Raw genomic sequence first — 24,172 nt, 5'->3', positions numbered from 1 at the left:
ACCCAAGATTTAGCAGAAAAATGCCTGAGAAAGCTTCATCAGAGAGCCTTTCTCCACCACAACAATGGCCCTGCTCATTCCTCTCATCAAATAACAGCAATTTTGCCAGAGTTTCAATGGGAAATCATTAGGCATCCACCTTACAGTCCTGATTTGTCTCCTTCTGACCTGTTTTTATTTCCTGTTCTTATAAGAATCTTTAAAGAGCATCCATTTTTCTTCAGTGAGTAATATTTTTTAAAACCTACATTGACATGGTTAAATTCCCAGGACCCTTACTTCTTTAGGGATGGACTAGGTGGCTGGTAACATTACTTACAAAAGTGTCTTAAACTTGATGGAGCTTATGTTGGGAAACAAAGCTTATATGTTTTATTTTTAGCTTTTGATTCCATTTTTCCATGAACTTTCTGAAGTCTTCTTGTGTATGCAACCACGTTATTCAGACATTGGACAATAGGTAGCACAAGACAAGAAAACCTACATGGACATGGATGAAGCTAGAAACAATCATTCTGAGCAAACTATTGCAAGGACAGAAAACCAAACACCACCTGTTCTCACTCATAGGTGAGAATTGAACAATAAGAACACTTGGACACAGGGTGGGGAACATCACACACTGGGGCCTGTCGTGGGGTGGGGGAAGGGGGGAGGGATAGCATTAGGAGATATACCTAATGTAAATGACGAGTTAATGGGTGCAGCACACCAACATGGCACATGTATACATATGTAACAAACCTGCACGTTGTGCACATGTACCCTAGAACTTAAAAGTGTAATAATTAAAAAAAAAAAGAAAAGAAAAATATACCAAGTAGGATTTTTAAAATGTTAGACATCATAGAAGGTAAGATTACTTAAAAGGAATGCAAAGACAATGATTTTAAATAAATAAATAAATAAATTTGATTAAAATTGTATGTTCAAAGTTAGAGGAATCTCAATTACCCCTAAGCAGAAGAAACAAAGATAATTAAATCAAAGTATACTTAATCATATTGCTTCATATGCCAGATACTGAAGGAAAATCTTCAAAGCAGATAGAAAAATTAAAAGACACTTTATATATAGTAAAACAAGGATAAGAATCTCAAAGGTTTTTCAGAAAATATGCATGCCAGAAGAAAATAAAGCAGTATCTTTAAAACGCTATTTAAAAAAAAAAAAATCAACCTAGAATTGTATACCCATGAAATATCTTTGAAAAGGGAAGATGCCTTAAAGACTACCACAGGTATACAAAAGGTGAACTCACAGCCACCAACCCAGCATTATGAGAAATGTTAAAAGCAAAAGGAAAATGATAACAGATGAACATTGGGGTCTACACAAAGGATGAAGAGTTCTAGAAATAATAACTACATGATTATATTTAAAAGATGATTTTTCTTATTTTTATATCTCTGGAAGAAGATAAGTTTAAAGCAAAAACCATAAAAATGTGATGTGGAGCTTGCAACAAATGTAGAAGTATGATTTAGGACACTAATAATACAAATGAAGGGAGTAAATAATGAAAGTATATTGTTATGACATTTTCATATTATACATGAAGTCATTCAAGACAAAACATACTGTGTTCCAAAAAGCAATTCTCAAAAAATTTAAAAGGATAGAAATCCTAAGTTTTGTCTTAACTACATATCAGTAGGAAGCTATATGTAAAATTCTCAAAAATTTACAAAATAAACCATACTCTCATATGAAATTCAAAAATGGAATCACAGAAGTAATTAGAAAATAGCTGCGTAAAAATAAAAACATGCTGTAACACAAAATGTGGGTTGTAGCTAAAGTAGTGCATAGGGCAAAATTTATAGCATAAAGCTCTTATATATGAAAAGAAAATAAGGTCTCAAACTAATTATGTCAGCTCCTGCAATAAGAAATTATATAAAGAGAGTCAAACTAATCAAAATTAAGCAAAAGTAAGGAAATAATGAAGGACAGAAATCAATAGCATAGGAAATGACAAAAATAAAGAAAAACAATAAAACAAGAAGTTATTTTTTTAAAGGAGCACTAAAATTGACAAAATTCTGTTGGGATGTATCAAGAAAAAAGTAGAGAATACATAAATTATCAATGTCAGTATTGCAAAAGGGTTCATCACTACAGACCTAACAGACATCAAAATGCTAACAATAAAGGTGAATTAGGCAATAATATGACCCACTCTATTTTTATCAATGTGATAACTTGGATGAAATCGTTTACTTCCTACAAAGACACAGGTTATAAACACTACTAAAGAAGAAATAGACAACGTGAATAGTCCTATGTCTACTAAAACATGGAAATAATATATAAAAGCCTCAATAAGTAAATAAATACACTTAAGGCTCATACAGGAGCTTCTACTTCTTAGAGAAGATAAATATCAGAATTCTTTCTAACTTCCTCCAAGAAAGCTCTGCCAACTCAGATAAAAGGAGACTATCTTCATTCATTGATTCATTTAACTGGAGTACATCATTCTGATAGTTACATGAGACAGGAAGGCTAAACTTTATTCCTGCTATCATGTTTAGACTGTATTGGGGAATAAAGATAAATCAACGATTATAATTCTGTATCTTGAATAATAAAATAGTGTTTTTCATTTTTATTTATAAAGAACCATTTTCATCTGCTGATTTTTTCTTTTTCTTGTTCCTTTTTTTTTTTTTTTTTTGAAACAGGGTATCATTCTGTCACCTAGGCTGGAACACAGTGGCACAAACATGGCTCACCACAGCCTCGACCTCCTGGGCTCAAGCAATCCTCCTGCCTCAGCCTCCTGTCTAACTGGAACCACAGGTGACCACAGGCATGTGCCACCATGCTTGGCTAATTTTTTTATTTTTTATTTTTTGAGGAGATGGGGTCTGACTTTGTTGTCCAGGCCGGTCTTAAACTCCTGGGTTCCAGTGATCCTCCCGTCTTGGCCTCCCAAAATTCTGGTATTACAGGTGTGAGCCACTGAGCCTAGCATCACCTGCTGATTTTTAATCATTTTAAGCAATTGCACATTTTCTCCCTATAGAATATCACTGCACAAATCACAGGTTACACAGAATTGATAGAAAACTTCAAGTGAGTGCTTTTTTGTTGTTTGTTTTTTAAAACAGGGTCTCACTCTGTCACCCTGGCTAGAGTGCAGTGGCACAAACATGGCTCACTGCAGTATCGACCTCCTGGGCTCAAGCAATCCTCCTGCCCCAGCCTCCTGTGTAGCTGGGACCACAGGCATGTGCCACCACAGGCACAAACATGGCTATCCCTAAAATAGGGGGCCCCAGTACCCAAGAAGGACATTCACATACTTGCTACTCAAAGGCTAGGCCTTAGTTCAGCAGCATTAGCATCACTTGGGAGCTTGCTGGAAACGCAGACTCTCCTGGCCACACCACATACCTACTGAATACCATACTGAACACCATATACCTACTTAATCAGAATCTGCATTAAAGCAGATTCCTAGATGATCTGTGTGTGGGACCAAGTGTGAGAAGGCCAGTTCTGGATCATGCTGGACACTGGAGTTGGCATCTTTAGACGCATGAGTGTCTCCCTCTCCACATTGAAATTTCCTTCGCCCCTAGTTCCTTATTCCAGAAATCAAGTTATCCAGTTTGCGCTCTATGTATCTCTGACTTCACACTCCTGACAGCATTCATTTCCCCTGACATATAAATGCATTCCAGTCTTTCCAAGGTAGAACACAAAAATCACTTTCTCAACTGTGAATTCCCCCTAACCAGAGCCTCCTCTCTCTCCCCTATGCTCTAGAGGCAGTCTTAGGGAAAGGCTTTAAACTTATAGAAAGAGTTGCATGTATTTGGTCTGAATTTCCTCCTTACATTTTATTCTATAACCCAGAGTTGTATGTGTTACCCTACTATTGATCCACAGAAAGTCTCCCACACAGATTTCTAGTGACTTCCGAACTACAAAACTCAGTGAGCCCTTTTAGTCCGCATCTCACTGACCTCCAATACAATTAAAAAGTGTTGACCTTGTCTTCCTCTTTCAAAGTAAAAGTAGCTAATATATATGTAATGTATGTTATCTTCAGATACTGGTTAAGTGCTTTACATGCATTCCAAAAAATTTTTTTTACTTAAATTTAGTGCTTTTGCAATTTTCATGATACTACCCTAACTCCTTATGTGCCTACTTGTCTAGCCCTTCTTTTCAGACTTAGGTATTCAAATTATTCTGAATAATCTCCAGTCTTGGTCCCATAAATTTTCAAAACTCATCAATTCTCCTACGATTGAGTCTAGAATAATTTGATACTCCCCCGAGTAATATAAAAAATCCAATGAAAATCGAGTCTCAGTGCTTAAAAAAGGAAAAAAAGTTCATGTTCCATAACTATAAAATTTGATACAATGCAGATTGCACCCATCATATGGTGGTTGGCAAAGAAAATCTCATAATAATTATAAAAATTCATAAGCATTCTTCAAAACATTTCCACTCTACTACTACTACACCCCCTAAATTGAAAAGAAGACTTAGATGAATTCTGCATCTCTTCATTGGTGCCCAAGTAACACCATCCAGAAATACAAGTAACACTTTTATGTGTTACAAAAATGTAAAAGACCAATGTTAATCATTTCTAAAAATAAAAGCCTATTATTTATAATACTAAAAACTTTTTGAAAATTGTCTATGTGGCTGGGCGCAGTGGCTCACGCCTGTAATCCCAACACTTTGGGAGGCTGAGGCAGGTGGATCACGAGGTCAGGAGTTCAAGATCAGCCTGGCCAAGATGGTGAAATCCTGTCTCTACTAAAAATACAAAAATTAGCCAGGTGCAGTGGCAGGAGAATTGCTTGAACCTGGGGGCAGAGGTTGCAGTGAGCCGAGATCGTGCCATTGCACTCCAGTCTGGGCGACAGAGCAAGAACCCGTCTCAAAGAAAAGAAAAGAAAAGAAAAGAAAATTGTCTATGTGTCAGTCACCCCAGCCTCCATCCCTTTGTCTGATCGTTACTCTCAGCTGGTCACCCTGATTCCTTTTTCACTGAGAAAAGTAAAGCATTGAAACGACAAGTTCCACAGATGCCATTTTCACACCCACCAATGCACCCCATGCATCCATGAATTCTCACGCATCTCCTGTCCCAGGACGTAGAAGCTTGCTCCCATTTCAAACCTGCCTCCACACACACACAATGGTAGACATTGCCATTTAAGGTTATGTGCTTCAGCAATTCCCCCCTTGCTCCTCCAACATCAAATAACGCCTCTCTCCTGAATAATTCCCATCTGCTTGTAAAATATAATTAGTTCTCTACTGTAAAAACAATTAAATGTTTGATTACCTTGTTCACACCTCTTCCCACAATCTCATTTGCGCCCCTCATCACTTTTTTTTACAGTAATGCTCACTGAAACGTTTCTATACTCCCTCTCTGTTTCCTCCAACCATTTATTGGAAATTCATGCCAATTAGGCATTTTCTTCTGCCACCCAATAACACTGGTCTTATCAAAGGCCACAGTGAGCTCCCTGTTGCAGAATTCGATGATCCAATTTCAAGTCTCCAGACGCAACTGATTACCTCTTCCTTGTTGAAAAGCTTTCATCGTTTGGCTATCGGAACATCACACTCCTCTGTGTTTTCTCCCAACGTATTGGCCTCTCTTATATCTCCTTCTTTATCTCCCCATTCCTCTTATGCTTCTGTGATTCGGAGTTTAACTCATAGACCTGTTTTCTTTCTGTCACCTCATTGAGCTTCATGACTTTAAACAGTACCTTCATGCATGGCATTTGTTCTTTCAGCCTAGAACTCTCACCTAAATTCCAAACTCCTGTGCCTATTTCCCTACAGCGCATCTCATACGGATTTCCATTTGCATCTGAAACATACCAGGCTCAATACCAAACTTCGGGTCTATTCTTTCTCCCCACCTCACCCCCAAAACTATCTGTGCCCGACACATATCCCACATCTCGTACATTCCGACTTTCTTACCCTAGTTTTTAAGGACAAAAGTTGGCAACACCACTGACTCAACCATTTCTCCCATTCCTCATGTTGAATCTGTCACCAGGACCACTCTGGATTGAGCCACCACTCTCTCTCATTTGCTCAGTTGATCAGATTGTACCAAGTAAAAGAAAAAGCCTCAGTGTCTCACCCACTAGACACACTACTGCAGGTCCCATTCTAGTGTTTCTGAAGAATTGACAACTTCCTTAAAAGGAAGTACTCAAGAGCCATACTATAATGCTCGTAGGAAAATATTTCCAAATCGAAAATCTTTGTAATAAAAATTGAGTCCATCTTTCAGTTTGGACATATATCTGTTTAAAAAGAATAGCAACAAAGTTCATCTTTATTTCCCCTTCACAAGTATATTCTAACTGCGGAAGCTATTGTTCGGATATGTTAAAGCAAAATATTGCTTAATGGTACTAAATTCTATGTGCTTATCCTTTTCCACCGCAACACACATCTGGGGCATATTATGTCACTTTCACATTTAGCTTTCATCAGCTTCTTTCAAGACCTTTAACTATTTTACAGACATATCCAGACAGGTACAGGTTCTGTTCCAATTCCTACAGGGTTGCATTTAATTATCATTCTAAATTTTAAGACATAAAACCGGTTGTAGAGCACTGAAGAGATAAAAAGTTTTGAGCGCAAGAAATCCCCACAGGAGAGGCATGTTAACCCTCTTACTTTTTGAGGTCTCTTTTCAGTAGTGTTGGAATATTTCTTTCAGAGCCACGTGAAGGGGCAAGGAGCCCTGTCTTCCTTCTCTCCTTGAGGTGCCATTAATTAACTATGATTTGGCCAGGCACCGTGGCTCATGCCTATAATCCCAGCACTTTGAGAGGCCAAGGTGGGTAGATTACCTGAAGTTAGCAGTTCAAGACCAGCCTGGCCAACATGGTGAAACTCCGCCTCTACTAAAAATACAAAAATTAGCTGGGCGTGGCAGCGGGTGCCTGTAATCCCAGCTACTCAGGAGGCTGAGTCAGGAGAATCGCTTGAACCTGGGAGGCAGAGATTGCAGTGAGCTGAGATCGAGCCACTGCGCTCCCGCCTAGGTGACAGAGAGAGACTCTGTCTCAAAAAAACAAAACAAAACAAAACCAAAAAAACCCCCAAAATTAAGTATGATTTTAAACCACTAAAACCTCCTTCTCACTTAAGGATAAGCCTGTCCAAGCAGGGATGACTGGAACAAGAACTTTACATTTGACACAGGCTCATCTTTTATTCCCTGATGAGGGAAGTAAAACATCATCCTCTGTGTGCTGTGACACAGAATAGGTTTAGGAGGGAAACACTACAATACAGCAGGAAAGAAATGTAACTAGAAGCTACACCACCTGGATTTTAGATCTTATACTCCACTAACCAACCATGTGATCTTGGACAAATAAATTCCTTCTCTTTGTGTATCAGTTTCCTTGTCCATCAAGCTTACCTAATGAAATTCACATCTAACTTCTTCCAAGGACTGTTATGGGAATCAAACCTATAAGCCTGAAAGACATTTCAAAATGCAAAATCGCAAAGAAATTACTTGATAATTATATATGCAGTAAAGTGAAAACTTCCTTTTCCTTCCCATTTCCAGGCTGAGAAAGACTGCATATCTCAGGATGCATATTGATCCCAAACAACTTGTATTTTTAGCCTTGACTGATCCCCGAAGCCAATAAGGTTTCAGCTTTCTATGACGTTAACATGTGCTGCATACTTCCAATGTTGACATCCACTGAGTTCTTACTTAGTGTTGAGATTTCATGAATCAGAAACATGAAAGTCAAAGATGGCAGCTGTTTTACCAGCTGTTTCATCCAATGCTGACATCCACTGAGTTCTTACTTAGGGTTGAGATGCCATGAATCAGAAACGTCAAAATCAAAGATGGGAGCTGTTTCATCCAGCAAGGAGGCAAGTCATAAACAATGATATATCAAGTTTCACCAAAACTAAGATCATTAAGAATGAGAAAGAAATATTGCCATTTAAAATTTAAGATTCCACTGATTGTGAGAAAGGAATGTTTCAATCTAGGAAAATGTACATTTTGTATTTGGTTAAAAAAATAGTTTGTCATCATTTGTAAGATTTTTGAAAATAAGAGAACAGGCCGGGTGCAGTGGCTCATGCCTGTAATCCCAGCACTTTGGGAGGCTGAGGTGGGCGGATCACCCGAGGCCAGGAGTTCGAGACCAGCCTGGCCAAGAGGGGGAAATCCCATCTCTACTAAAAATACAAAAATAAGGGGGAGTGGTGACACACGCCTGTAATCCCAGCTACTCAGGAGGCTGAGGCAGGAGAATTGCTCGAACCTGGGAGGCAGAGGTTGCAGTGAGCCGAGATCATGCCACTGCACTCTAGTCTGGGCAACAGATCGAGACTCTGTCTCAAAAATAAAAAAAAAAAAGAAAAGAAAATAAGAGAACAGTGATAATGGTTAGTTAATAAACTGAACCAACAAAACAATCTATTTGCCTATCTATGTATCTATGATTATGTGCCATGTTCCAAAAACTTCATACATGAAAAAAAATCTCATATAATCCAGAGGACTGCTGAAATATCTCATTTTTTTTTTTTTTGCTGTTTTGATACAAACATTTAGCTTCTTCATTTAAAAAATGACATTTACTGGGCTGGGCACGGTGGCTCACGCCTGTAATCCCAGCACTTTGGGAGGCCGAGGCGGGCGGATCACAGGGTCAGGAGATGGAGACCATCCTGGCCAACATGGTGAAACCCCGTGTCTACTAAAAATACAAAAATTAGCCGGGCGTGGTGATGCGTGCCTGTAGTCCCAGCTACTCAGGAGTCTGAGGCAGGAGAATTGCTTGAACCTGGGAAGTAGAGGTTGCAGTGGGCTGATACTGCACCACTGCACTCCAGCCTGGCAACACAGCAAGACTCCATCTCAAAAAAATAAAAAATTTTTAAAAAAAGAAGACATTATTACCTCTGACATCAGCCTAAAAGTAGCAAAAGTTACCTTGCAAATTATAATAAAATAGGTAATGAAATGAGAAGTGAGACAGATCAGGATATGAGAACGAAATGAACCAATTCTAGGTATGTTATTAATGTGCCTCCAAAAGTCTCCTTCATGTAGGAAAATTTATTTTGTGATTAAAATTACCAAGAACAATGTTTTATGTTTAGAAATGGGTGCTGGTAATACAGATTAAGAAGTAACAATACTCTAAATGGTAAGGCGAGTTTTGTGATGTAATTATGACTGTTGTTTTATTGGTTTTGTTTTGACACAGGCTCTTCTGTTGCCCAGTCTGGACTGCAGTGGCATGATCATAGCTCACTGCAACCTGGAACTCCTGGCCTCAAGCAATCCTCCTGCCTCAGCTTCCCAAAGTGCCAATATTACAGGCATTAGCCACTGCGCCCAGCCTGTTCTTTTTCTTGGAGCCAGGAATTAAAAAACTTTTTCTATAAAGGGCCAGATAATGTTACAACTACTCAATTCTGTTGTTGTAGCACAAAAGCAGCCATGGACAATATGTAAACAAACCAGTGTGGCTGTGTTCCAATAAAGTTTTATTTATAAAACAAGAGGCAGACCAGTTTGCCTTGCGAGTCATGGTTTGCAAACCTATGCCTTAGAAGACAAATAAGCTCAGACTGCCCTGCAAGTAAACATACTGGGTCGGACATGTCTAAGAGTGTAATTGTTTCAACTGAAGGATAATATAATCTAGAGTCCTTTTTGGGTCTGAACTTTTACAAAGGGAAAGCTTGGAGTCATGACAATATGGACTTTGTATGCACTCTTAACAAATAATGTGAGAATGGGGAGAATGAACGGGATTGTATTAGACCTGTCTCCATAAGTGACTAGGCTTAAAAATGCTGAAACAGCCATCAGTGTTTTCAAGGTTCAGCCTACTTCAACACAATAGTCAGATACTTACTGCAAAATAAAACAGATGCAAAAAACACACAGGGACGTAAAAACAATCAAAGTCACTAAAATGGAACATCAAGTCTTCAGTTATTTAACCGTTGGGTTGAAGCAACTCATCAAAGCTCCTCACATTAAATGGCATCTGTTTTCCCCACCTTTCAAGTTTCAATTAACCTTTCCTGCCAGAAGGGATCACAATTCAAACACCTGAGTCCCATTTTAATAAACTGGATTTGGTTCAGAACACCTCACAGTTACCTCAGAGAATGGCAGTTACAGAAACCTGCTCTTGAATTTGAAATTTACAGGAAGAAAGTTTTCAAATTACCTTCAATTATATCTTCCTTCTCAGAGATCAGATGTAAAAATAGCAGCCCAGAGTCACTGATATTTAGGGATAACAAATTTATAAAACAAACACCTTGTTCCTCAAGATTCTATAAGCAGGTCAGGCGCAGTGGCTCATGCCTATAATCCCAGCAATTTGGGAGGCCGAGGCAGGTGGATCACTTGAGGCCAAGAGTTTGAGAGCTGCCTGGCTAACACAGCAAAACCCCCGTCTCTACTAAAAATACAAAAATCAGCTGAGCATGGTGGTGCATGCCTATAATTCCAGCTATCTGGGGGGCTGAGGCACGAGAATCACTTGAACCCAGGAGGCGGAGGGTGCAGTGAGCCGAGATCACGCCACTGCAATCCAGCATGGGCAACCGAAAAAAAAAAATTCTATAAATCTATTTTTGTGCCTATAGATGTATAGTTTGTGTATGGAATAGAATAGAAAATTAAAGTTAAGAGCACAACAGTCACTCCACTAGACAGTGTGCTCTAATTGTGTTGACAAGGATTACCAATGTGGGTAAAAATTCAGAATCAACAGTTGATTCAGATACCTCACAGAGCTATGACCCGCAAGCCTATAACACATAATACAAATCATTGTATTTGTATACAATCATAATACAATATCATTCTGTTACTTTTGTACAGCTTGATAAGCTCTGTACCGTGCACTTACATTCATTATCTATTTTAATAAACACCGTGTAAGATCAATAGGATAAATCCCTCATCTGAAAATGAGGTTGAAGACACAGGTTAATTGATTTAACTGAATTCATAGAGTAAGTTGGTTTTGCAGTTAGGATTGGAATCAAGTTACCATCATTCACAGCTGAGATCTTTCATGGAGGAGAAAATAAGCCCCACAAAGGCTGGAATTTTTGCGTGATTTGTTTACTGCCACATCACTACCAAACTGCAGGGCACGTTATAAGTATTCAAAAAGTTCATGTTGAATAAATGAATGAATAGATATTTTTAAAATATTAACTAAAATAGGAACACAGAAAAGGTAAAAGCAGAACACAGACATGGGATGGCCTCACTCTCTTTATCCTTGCAGCAAATCATCAGTTTTGTTTATTTCTGCTGCGTCTTTTCTGTATCTCAAGGGGCCCAAACCCATTATGATCCCGGGTGATTGGCCAAGTGGAGTTGACCAGGAACAACACTTAGATAATCAGTGAGAGGGATAAAAAGACAGGAGTTTTAGACCCAGCCTTTCTACCTGGAGGGTTGGCCGTGGACAAGCCATTCATTTGAGGAGCTTCAACTTCCCAGTCCTTCTTGGCTTCTACACACAACTCTTGGGGACTTACTACCTGCCTTGCTTAACTACAGGAATATGGGAAAGGTCAAGTAAGATTTGGAAGATATTTTACACACAGTACATAGTGATGAAGCCATTATTGTCCTAATTCTGCAGTCATTTTCTCAGAATAAGATCCAGAGTGAAACACAGGCAATGGGATTACACTAGTATTTATTTGCTGTAGTGGATGAAGACCAGACCAATGTCTCTGGATCCTTGGAAGAGTTCCCTTTCACCCCCCAGTTCTGTTCAAAGATAATCCATAACACCATTGCATTCTGATGTCGGGGCACCTCTTCTGGCCAAGACCCTGAACTGAGCTTTCTTGACTGCCAAAATGGACTCTTTGACTCATTCTCTACTGTTCCCCCCAAACCTTCAGATTCTCCTACTTCTCAAGTCCACTGTCCTTGTAACCCTTGGAACCAGGCAGTCTGCTTGGCCTTGTGTCTGGTTACTTCTCAGCAGAATCCAGGCTGGTACAGGGCCTGTGCCCCCTGTATTCCCTGGGGAAGACAGTCCAGTAAAGCAGATCTTCTCCTTTTTTGCGCTATTGGTGATTTTAGACAGTGGTCCTTCAGGACAATATTACACATTCTTCTAATAAGGATGATAGAGAGATGAATGGGTAGATACAAGGGTGGATGGCTGGATGGATGAATGGATGGATAGACAGATAAATATATATAGATAATAGATAGATGGATAGATGAATGGATGGATAGACAGATAAATACATATAGATAATAGATAGATGGATAGATGAATGGATGGATAGATGAATGGATGGATAGATGATGGATGGATGGATGGATGGATGGATGGATGGATGGATGGATAGAAGGATGGATAGATGGATGGATAGATGGATGGATGGATAGATGATAGATGGATGGATGGATGGATAGATGGATGGATAGATGGCCAGCTGGCTAGCTGGCTGGCTGGCCAGCTGGATATATGAACAGATAGATACTAATCTAACTGATAGCTAGGTGAAGTAAGATGCCTCTCTCCTGTACAGTTAAAAGCGGGCAAGCATTCTGCCCAGGATATGAGGAGGAACCCCAAGGGGGAACAAAGAGATGAAAATATTTGAGAAACACCATTAGTAATAATACGAGTCTCTTCTCCCAAATGGCATGAATACTTCAAAAGCATGTAAAAACTGCTCAGAATAGCTATGATGTAAGGTGGGAGGGTGGTGACAATCTATACCTTTACAAAGCTTGTAGTCTTCCATCTATGCATCATAAATTTTTTTTTGTCTGGTTAGCCAATAATGCAAGCAGTGGGTAGCCAGGTTTTAAGAAGGCTCTATATTTTTTACATGAATTTACATATACCCACACACACCTGCAGTTAATGAACTCCCCAAGCTGCAGAAGAATAAGAGGGCCCATTCATTCCCATGACCCACATAAGCATAGTCAGATTTGGGTCAAGTGTTTTAAGTATTACTGACGTTCTCCTACCTCACAAAAGCTTTGGCACTGGTGTTTCCTCAGGTCCCCTGATTCCTTGCAGGGCTCTAGGCACTGGAAGAGAGGAACAATAAAAATAAATAAAACATGGAAACAAAGAAACAAAGCTGAGAGGAAAAAAGAATTCACCTGTGATTGTTGCTTTTCAACGCTCGTTTATTCGGGTTAGTTTAGAAAACCAAAGAATCAGCTGCTTTTTTAAACTGGGTATAATACGAATCTGAGCAAAAGCATCATTACAGAAAGCAAACCAAAAAACGTATTTCAACACAATTGAAAAGAAAAAGTTACAGCGCCTGTCAGTGACTTACAGGAAAAGTAATGATTGTCACCATCAGCTGGAGGAATTGGGGTAAGAAATATTTTCTATTCAGTAAGAAATACTTTCTTTTCTTTTTTTCTTTTTTTTTTTTTTGAGACAAAGTCTTGCTCTTGTCCCCAGGTTGAAGTGTGATGGTGCAATCTCCGTTCACTGCAACCTCTACCTCCCAAGTTCAAGTGATTCTTCTACCTCAGCCTCCCAAGTAGCTGGAATTACAGGCGCCTGCCACCACACCGGGCTAATTTTTGTACTTTTAGTACAGACAGGGTTTCACCATGTTGGCCAGGCTGGTCTCGAACTCCTGACCTCAGGTGATCTGCCCGCCTCAGCCTCCCAAAGTGTTGGGATTACAGCGTGAGCCACTGCGCCCAGCCAAGAAATACTTTCTAAAGGTTGTTGTTTCAGAGGAATTTTTTCTCATAAAACTTAATATTACATTTCCTTTAAATTAGCAGCACAGGGCTATTTTTTTGTATACTCTTCTACAAGTAATTAAGTGAAAACGCATTGTATTAAATTTATGTCTGTATGTATGTGGACATATGTATTGTTAACTTGTATCCTTATCTCAATGAATTCAAAAGCATTGATACATCCAGTTTAATCACTCCATTAAAATACATTGAATAAATCTGTTAAGATTATGACATGAGCGTCTCATAACAGAAAATGAGGTTTCCTTAAACATACATGCATGTAACTTATTACTATATACATTCTAATAAATCAAAGACACTAGCCAGACTCCAATATTGGTTCAAGAACGATTGTAACAATAAATAGTAAGATTGCTGGATAAACAAATTATATACACATATAATATAGTTTATTACTAATACATAGTATATATATTATATATATACATGATATATAAAATATATATAGTCTGAGGCCAGGTGTGGTGGCTTAAGCCTGTAATCCCAGCACTTTGGGAGGCTGAGGTGGGCAGATCACTTGGGGCCAGGAGTTTGAGATCAGCCTGGCCAACAAAGTGAAACCCAGCTCTACCAAAAAATACAAAAATTAGCCTGGCATTGTGGCGCCCGCCTGTAGTCCCAGTTACTCGGAAGACTGAGGCAGAAGAATCGCTTTAACCCAGGAGGTGGAGGTTGCAGTGAGCCAAGTTCGGGCCACTGCACTCCAGCCTGGGTGACGGAGCAAAACTCTGTCTCAAAAATAAAAATAAAAATAAAGTATATATAGTGTGTACATATGGGATGTCTGTATGGGATGTCTGTGTGTGCCTGATTGATAGTAGCCAGGTCTCATGGTTGAAAAAAAAAATGTTACATTCATATGCATGGAAACTTGATTCTCAAAATTATATTTCATGCAAGTTGTAATTTTAAACATTAATAGTCATATATAGTCAGATGTCAGTCATCTAAATATAGGCATAGCCCTAGCCCTCATACATTCGTGGTTATTTTATCTATATTATTTCTATTTCATTATTGACGAATTTTCCAATGACAGTAAAAAATTCTCAGTTACATTTCAGACATGTATAATGTAGAATTCCGGATATATGGTGAAGCAATACTACTTTTTCACTCTATTTTCTAGTAATCTCCTCCATGTTTTAAAATACAGATATAGTTAGAAGATACACTGGAAGACTCTATGAAGAAAGTTAATTTTCAATATTTATTGCCATTTTTTAATCAAATATATGTATGAAATCAACTGCCCCGTGCCAACTGTCAATTCTTTATAACAATAATGCTCAAAGTGCAATCAATTACTGATATTATGGGCACCCCTTGGAGTTTGTGTGAAATGAAAACTCATGGGCCACATTCTCTACCTACAGTCCGAATCTCTGGGACCAGGGCCTAGGAATCTCTTTTTAACAAGTTCTACTGAAAATTCTGATGCTTACTAAACTTTAAAAAGAACTGCCATCAATTTGATGTTTGCATTTAACAGTGTCTTTATGGAATAAATGCTCGTTGGATGTTTCTTGAGTGAAATGACAAAGACTTACCTTGCAAGTAGCTGAATCTCTGCCTGTGAACAATCCCCAGACCATTACTGTTTGGAGTAATGTCTCTTTCTTGCTTCATATAAGTGTCATTAAGAACGTATATTTCTCATAAAAATATTTTAGATTTCATAAGTAATGTTGCATATGAACATTTTTAATTATTTTAATTTTTTTAAAAAAACTTGAGCTCTTTAACAATTCTTTTCTAAGACATATATGAGCCTGTCCCAAGTTACAGTGCTTACTTCTCTCAAGCATGTTCAAAAACAAAATTTTCACCAATATAGTAATTATAAAAGTAAAACAATTTTAATAGAAATTAAACATTGTTTAAAAACTTACCTAACTTACTTATCTCATGATTCCCTTAAAGAACCAGTTTTTTGTTTCCTACGGCTACATCAATGCTTTGTCCTCAAAACTCTTGTTACTTATTTTTTCTAGACATTTGCTTCAAGGCAAAAATGTTTAGTAGTTATTTAATAAGTATGCTAAGACCTAATTCTTCCTCAAGACCATTTGAAATGAATGCATGACACTCTTGCCACTTGCAAGTTAAGTCTTTTATCATTTCACTCAAGAAACACTCAACAAACATTTATTCCATAAAGAAACTGTTAAATGCTATGTGGCTAACAGTGTCTGAAAATAAGCAAGTGATTTTTGTTTTCTCTCATTGCAAAAAATATAAATTATGAAAACATGCTGCTACATGTGTACACAGTTGCATTTTCACAACCATAGACATCGGTGCACAAAAAATCTCAAGTCTTTGAAATCTCCATAATCCCACATAACCATTGTCCTGAGAGCTTGTAGAATAGTCAAATATCTTATACAAAACAAATACCATTTACAAAAACAGGCATATTTCTGGAATGCTAATCAAAGCAATGCACAACACACTTGTTTTGCTATTAATCCAGAAGCTCTGCCAAGTCTAGCATCAGTATATGTAATTCATTTAAAGCTCTATTTTAATTGCATTCCTGCTTCAGATCTAATAACTAGCAATCAGCAGTATCTAAAGACATTTTTCAAAATGTTATTAATGACAGCCATCATCTTCTTTTAGTAATCCTCCATGAAATCTCTCTGACAAGCACAACCTATATACGATCATCTGAGTAAATGTTTGCAGGATAAGTTTGCCTAAAGTCTATTTCTTTATAATACTCTGGCCAGTAAGAAAAAAAGATTTCAACAAAAGCTAAAGTGTTGCAGGAGAAAACGACAATGATACACTTTCTCTCATACTTCATGTAGAACAAAAAACTTCCATTTTTCCAAGCAATTAAAAAGAAAAAAAAGTATGTCAAAAGACTGCAGCCCTGCCAGAGGTGTTAGAACCTGAAGGACTCTATCTTGAACAGGGGCTGGGCAAAATGAAGCCAAGAACTGCTAGGCTGCATTATCAGGAGGTTAGGCATTCTTAGTCACAGGATGAGCTAGGAGGTCGGCAGGACTAGTTTCACAAGATACAGGTCACAAAGACCCCACTGATGAAACAGGACGCAGTAAAGAAGCCAGTCAAAACCCACCAAAACCAAGATGGCAAATTAAAGCAACCTCTGGTTGTCCATGTGCTCATCATGCACTAATAATAAGGCATTGGCTTGCTAAAAGAAACTCCCACCAGCGCCATGACAGTTTACAAGTGCCATGGCAATGTCCAGAAGCTACCCTATATGGTCTAAAAAGGGGAGGAACCCTCAGTTCCGGGAATTCCCCACCCCTTTGCCAGAAAATTCATATATAATCCACCCTTTATTTAGCATATGATCTAGAAATAATGGTAAGTTTACTCAGTCAAGCAGCCCATGCCATTGCTCTGCCTATGGCACAGCCACCCTTTTATTCCTTTAATTTCTTAATAAAATTGCTTTCACTTTACTCTGTAGCCTTGCTCTTGAATTCCTTCCTGCATGAAGCCAAGAACCCATGTGGCCTCCCAGACAACCCCAATTTTGGGGTTTACCGTGTGACAACCCCATATCTCTCTTCCACAAGAGGAGTGACTATGAGAGAAATACTACTTCCAGGAGACAATTGCTTTAGAATTTATTACATAAACTCATATAGGCACCATGATCATGTACTACCTAAAACTATCCAAAAGAGTAACCAAAGTTTATATTTTTAGCAAAGGTTTTAAGCTTTCAAGTTTTAGGATGATAGACTAAAATCATTTCTTCCGAGGCTACTGCTTCAATTCCAATGAAGAAACACTTTAAATTTCAAAGAAAAATATGTAGATTGAGAGAGCTAATCGCATATGTCATCATTTGGCAGGTAGATAGTAAGTATGTTTCTACTTAACCTAGAAACTTTACAGATTATGGACCATTTTAAAAACTGTTTGTCTAATGGAGCCTCATCACAACACATCTATAGAAGTATGTAAAATTATGCACTATTGGCTGGGAATGGTGACTCACGTCTGTAACCCCAGCACTTTGGGAGGCTGAGACTAGATGATCTCTTGAGCCCAGAAGTTCAAGACTAGACTGGGCAACATAGTGAGACTTTGTCTCCACTAAAAATAAAAAAAAAATTAGCTGGGCATGGCAGTGTGCACCTGTAGTCCCAGCTATTCTGGAGGCTGAGGTGGGAGGATCACTTAAGCCTTGAAGTTTGAGACTACAGAGTACACCACTGCACTCTGCAGCCTGGGTAACAGAGTAAGACTCTGTCTCAAAAAAAAAAAAAAAAAAAGGCAATTATTCTTACATTTTAGAGAGGAAATATTGAAGTTAAGAGAAGTTAAGGAAACAAAGCTAATGGCTCTGGGAGGGACTGGGGCAATTGGGATTGAATCCATGCTTTAGCACACTCAAAGAAAGGGTATTTTCCATGATAAAGCACTTTATGCCACTTGCATAAGGGATTCATGAGACAATGTATATAAAAGATATCTGTACACTGAAAAGTACTTTGCAAATCCATGGGATTAGTAAACTATGATATTCTCAGACCTCTCTGGGATTCAGTTCCAGAATGCCCTAGGTGTTACGCATTCCAAGATCTTCATATAAACACAACCAATAAGACTATTTCGTGTCACAGAGAAAGACCTCCAACTCATGAGTGGAAGTACTGATCAACAAGGAAATTGTGGATACTAATTTGGTGAATCACCATCTGGCCAGTTTAGCACCAAATTCCATACTTTACATTTAACCAAACACTTTCATAAAAGGACAGCAGAAGAAATGTTCTTACCAAAACAGCCATCACAATAAATTCTAAAGCAAAAAAGGTTCACACAAAATTCAAAATTTTACATTGTCCAATAATCAACCAGTAGAACTCATGATCAGGTTATGCTAAATGACTAGAACCCATGCTAAAACAAAGCAAGCAGCAGGTCCATAGATTTCAATCTGTTCAAATTAGCAACAAATTAGCTAAATCAACAAATATGGATTATTTCCTATGTACGAAGTACTTATCTAGTCACCAAGACGGGGGAAAATGCGGCATGATTCGTTCTGCCCTGAGGGAGTGTAGAATCTCTTATGGGATAAAAATATATAGTTAAGTAAGTCTGCATCAGTGAAGCATAAAATAAATGAGTTAAGAACAAATGCTGGCCAGGCGCAGTGGCTCACGCCTGTAATCCCAACATTTTGGGAGGGTGAGGTGGGCAGATCATTTGAAGTCGAGAGTTCGACACTAGCCTAACCAACATGATGAAACCCTGCCTCCACCAAAAAATACAAAAATTAGCCAGGTGTGGTGGCAGGCACCTGTAACCCCAGCTACTTGGGAGGTTGAGGTGGGAGAAATGCTTGAACCTGGGAGCTGGAAGTTGCAGTGAGCTGAAATTGTGCCACTACACTACAGCCTGGGTGACAGAGTGAGCTGCCATCTCATAAATAAATAAATAAACAAATAAAACAAACAAACAAAAAAGTCATAAGAAATGAAAAAAAAAAGGATATGTATTTTCATAGAGGATCATTGAAAAGAACTTCATAGAACTAGGGACCCATAAATCAGCTTAGAAGGGTGACTGTGGGCCAGGCGCGGTGGCTCACGCCTGTAATCCCAGCACTTTGGGAGGCCAAGGCAGGTGGATCATGAGGTCAGGAGATCGAGACCATCCTGGCTAACACAGTGAAACCCCGTCTCTACTGAAAATCCAAAATCTAGCCGGGCGTGGTGGCGGGCGCCTGCAGTCCCAGCTACTCGGGAGACTGAGGCAGGACAATGGCGTGAACCTGGGAGGCGGAGCTTGCAGTGAGCAGAGATCGCGCCACTGCCCTCCAGCCTGGGTGACAGAGCGAGACTCCGTCTCAAAAAAAAAAAAAAAAAAAAAAAAGAAGGGTGACTGTGACTAGGATTTGACCAGCTGTAAGTAAATTTGGGATGAGGATAATATTGAATGTATGGAGTGGGGAGTGTGGTGTGTGATTCCTAGTAGGAGAAAACACATAGCAGAAAACAAGGCTGGAAGGATAGCCCTTGGATTCAATGAGGAGCCACTGACACACTCAGAATGAACTGTTTGCTCCAACTTGTGTTTATGAAGACTTGGGTGTTGGAATAGAGGATGGATTAGAGAGGTGAGACATTGCAGTGAATTAAACCAGAGCAAAAGTCTTTACAACATCTTTCAATCTTCTCTCTGCCATTTCTAGTGTCAATATGCCACCAGGGTGTCAGAGGACATTGGGTGAAAGGAGGAAAAGGATGTTAACCTATGAAAGGGAATATAGAAGTGCAATCCCATCAACATAGTCACCAATTGTTTTGAGAAGTGGGGATGAGAGAAATCAAATGGGGAAAGGCACCAAAGTTTCCAATCTAGATCTCAAGGGAAGTCATGGTGTCACCAAGATCAAGGAAGAAGGAGAAACAAGTATGGGGAAAGATATGGAACTGAGTGCTTAACACAACGAGTTAGAGGTGTCCAGGGAACATACAAGGAGGTTGTCCAACAAGCTATTGAAATTGTGGATATGCAGTTTAGGATAAAGGTTAAAGTTAATGATGGCATTATAAGTTTCTTTTGTCTCTCTCTCTTCATTAACTTATTCCTTTTACAACCATTTCCTAAGTTCTAACTATAACCACAGTATCATGCTAAGTGATGGGTCCACTGCTAAATCTATGAACCACACAAGGGACTGACTTCAAGGACCTTACAGTCTCTAGAAAGATCAAGGCAGCATGTACATTTACAAGCAAACATTGAAGATACAGATAGAGAAGAGGTACAGAAAAAATTAAATTGGAGTGTCAAAAATTTTAGGAGTTGGGCTATGCGAAAACTAGAATGGCAACCTGTATGAGATTTCATGGTTTACTAAAGTTTTTTTTTCTTTAATCTGTTTTGTTCTCTCTTTATGTGTTTGTGCTTCAAAATGAGGTGATTGGAACATGTTAGTAGGCAGAAAAAAAAAAAGGATCAAATGGAGGAGGTCTGACTGAAGATCAGGATGATTGAAGATGTAGAAGAAGTAGGAAATTATCAATTGATCAAGGTCCCAGAGACTGTTGTAGGGGTTATGATATGAAAACAATGAATTTTTAGAGAGGCAACATATCACTCATATCATTGAACCCAACCCTATACAGCTTCCAGATTTGAGAACTGAAACATTTTCACAGAGGCAATGGCCAAGTGGTAGGGTTTAGATCCATGGCTCTGCCTAGGACTGGACATGAATGTACAGTTTCACTCCAGCTTAGAGGATGTAAGAGTTTGGATGTAGAGAAATGTGACAATGATCATGTGGCATGTTGATAACCTGTGTGAATAAGCCACAGGTTTCCAATATGGTGGGAAGGCACTGATGTTTAGATGTGTGTGCCTTCATGGATGCAATTCTGGTGGCTGGGCTTTAGTAGTCTTGAATGGATAGATAAGTCAGGCCACTTCTCAGGTGAGGGACTCAGAAAGTCATGATTCTAGCCAAGTCTGAAGGCAACAGAAAGAGCACTGAGTTTTAGATTTGGACTGACCCAGAGGAGAATCCCTCATCTACCTTATGCTAAATGATTTTTTCCCATTCAGGTTTTATTTTAACCTCTCTGAACTATAGGTTTCTGATACATAAAAGAGTGAAAAAATACTTGCTCAGGTGGACTTTTTTCAAATGAAATTTATAAAGACCACCTTTTAAGGTATCTACACATAGTAGGTACTTAGTGAATCTAGTTCTCTTCCATTTCTAGAGGACCAATAAGGAGACTTTATTTTATAGTTCTTTCATACTTCCCTAATGCCTACCTACATTTTCCCTTTTAATTGGAAAAGAAATTCAAATTTCTCTTAATTCCAGTCTCTCAAGCATGTTCTAATAATTGTTTTTTAAAGTGCCAAATTTCTTTGCCCACATTTCCAAAAGCTAAGATTGAGTGGAGTGGTAATAATCTGTGTGTGACCAGAACATGGAATGAGAAGGGATATCCTGAGACCAGAGCACAGTACCTGTTCTTTCACAAAAGTATTTTCTGTTGAATAATTAAAAAATCAAATAATGCTTTATACTTAATTTTGTCTGGAGTATTGCCTAGATATAAGGAATAAGCCTTGGGGTTCTAAAAAATAAAAATAAAAAAAAACACCTCCAACTTTTTATTTTATATGGGTATACATTCATATCATATAACAATGCTATCTACAAAAGTTTACAAAGACCATTTCTGTTTTCTGAATTAATGGCAGCAAGTTTATTTAAAAAGCTGTAGACCTGCTTTTTAGAGGAAAGCTGTATTTTTTCTCCCAAATATATTTCCTAAAATATGTGCACCCTACTGCCTTTAGAAGTATTCATGGCCTCCCTCCAGCTCTAAATTGGTACTGTATAGAAATTGTTACAATCCTGTGTGTCGAAAAGTACACTGTGTCTTGCCAAAATAATGAAATCTTTTGGCAGACAGCCCTCTGAAGTGCAGTTGAACAATCATTGCAGCCTCAACCACAGAGGATTAGCATGCCAGCCCAGCACAACAGCATCAGGCCTGAGACTGTTCACATCACAAATCAACTTGCTCTGAAACATCCGAAAGGTAATGAGTCTCTCACTGCGAAGCTTATCAGGAAACATGGGCCTCATTGTATCACAACTACTTTTTCACAACAAAGGGAGTCCTTTGAGTTTCAGGGGAAGTGTTTAGAAACTACATAAGTAAATGAGAGGAAAGCAATTACTCAAGGTAGTTATTATCAGAAAACCATACTCTCAATGTAATTCTTTTTCACTTAAATGATACCATCATGCATATCATTAAGTTTCTTGAAGTAGACAAAGTCATGGAATTCTGTTATCTGGAAGACAAAGCACACCTTCTTTGCATTCTTATATTTCAAGCGCAATCTTCTAATATGGCATTTTTAGTACAGTATTGAAACTTCAAATAGTATTCCCATGGTCACTGCTCAAATTTAAAAGATACTAATTATGAAGAGAAAGTGCTAACTTTACAGTGTAGAAACCTAGCAGAGTGCACCTTAACTAAAGGATCAAAGACATTGCCTCCAAGAATGGGGGAAAAAAGCAAAACCAAACTCAGGTGTCCCCTGAAAGGATGCACTAGCAAGGACTCAGCATCTCACAGCACCAGGATTCCTGCCCATTATAGAGAACCTGAATCTAACCAAGAGGAAATACTGAACAATCTACAAAGCAATTAGCCTCTAGTCTTCAAACATATCAATGTCCTGAAAGACAAAGAAAGACTGAGGAACGGTTCCAGACCAAAGTAGACTAAATATACATGACAACAAATGCCACACATAATGATGAATTGGATCCTGAATCAGACAAAATAAGGCTATAAAGAACATTATCGGGACAATCAGTGAAGTTTAAATATAAACCATAGATTAGACGTTGGTATTACATCAATGTTAAATCACCTACACTTGATAATTTTATTATCAAATGATGGTATTATATCAGTGTTATCACTTACATTTGATAATTCCATTCTCTTAGTAGTTACTAAGAGAATGCACTTGTTCTTAAGAAGTGCATGCTTAATTACTTGGAGGTAAAGAATCATGATGGCTGCATCTTCTTTTCAAATGGTTGGAAAAAAATCATTACAAGTGTATGTGTGTGTATATATACACATAGTCTATATGTATACGTTATACATTTGTGTATATGCAGAGAGAGAGAATATGATGAAGCAAATATGGCCAAAAAGAAAAGGAAAAACGACTGCTAAGTCTAGACTGGGTCAAGCAACTAGAAACCAGGGACCAAACGTGGCCCATCTCTTGTTTTTGTAAATAAAGTTTGCTTGGAACAGAGCTATGCCTGTTAATTTGCATATTGCCTGTGGCTGCTTTTGCACTATAGCAGCAGAGATGAGCAGTTGCAACAGAAGACAAAGCCAGCAAAGAATATTTACGAATCTTTGACAGAGAGCTTGCAATACCCTGATTTACATGAAAAGTATATGGAAGTTCTTTGCAGTGTTCTCATAACTTTCTTAAGTGTGTTTTTTAAAGTTAAAATTAAAAATAAATTCATAAAATAATCTTAAAATTATTTAAAATCTCAATCACAAGTTTTCTCTAGCTGGCATTATTAAAAAGCTATTATGGATATAAATATATGGGCAAAGAGTATTAAAAAATTTAAGTTCCTATCAATGGGCTTATAGGAACAAACAGATTTAAAGACAAATGCTTCAGATCTGAAACCTCATACCACCTAGATAATATGTCTTCCCAAGCAACTGTTCAAGAAGAAAGAGACAAAACCTAGAATCTTTTAGGCTCTACAAAGTCAGTTCTAATAGGCTGTATAGACTGGTGGTTTACCCATAGCCTTGGAAACCC

At 38.3% G+C, this 24,172-nt stretch overlaps 1 protein-coding gene across 1 annotated transcript in view; it reads right to left on the bottom strand.

Annotated features, from left to right (window-relative positions):
• The window catches only part of ANOS1 (anosmin 1), a 199,749-nt gene that overhangs the window by 76,453 nt on the left and 99,124 nt on the right, over positions 1-24,172 (bottom strand). Inside the window, exon 3 of the mRNA XM_037986319.2 lies at positions 13,052-13,114. Coding sequence (XP_037842247.2) covers positions 13,052-13,114 — 63 coding nt within the window. The remainder of the gene's footprint in view (positions 1-13,051; positions 13,115-24,172) is intronic.

This window comes from Chlorocebus sabaeus, chromosome X, assembly GCF_047675955.1.
Source record: "Chlorocebus sabaeus isolate Y175 chromosome X, mChlSab1.0.hap1, whole genome shotgun sequence".
Classification (NCBI taxonomy): Eukaryota; Metazoa; Chordata; class Mammalia; order Primates; family Cercopithecidae; genus Chlorocebus; species Chlorocebus sabaeus.
The sequence above is the reverse complement of the archived record's forward strand: the minus strand, read 5'-3'. Positions and strand labels throughout refer to the sequence as shown.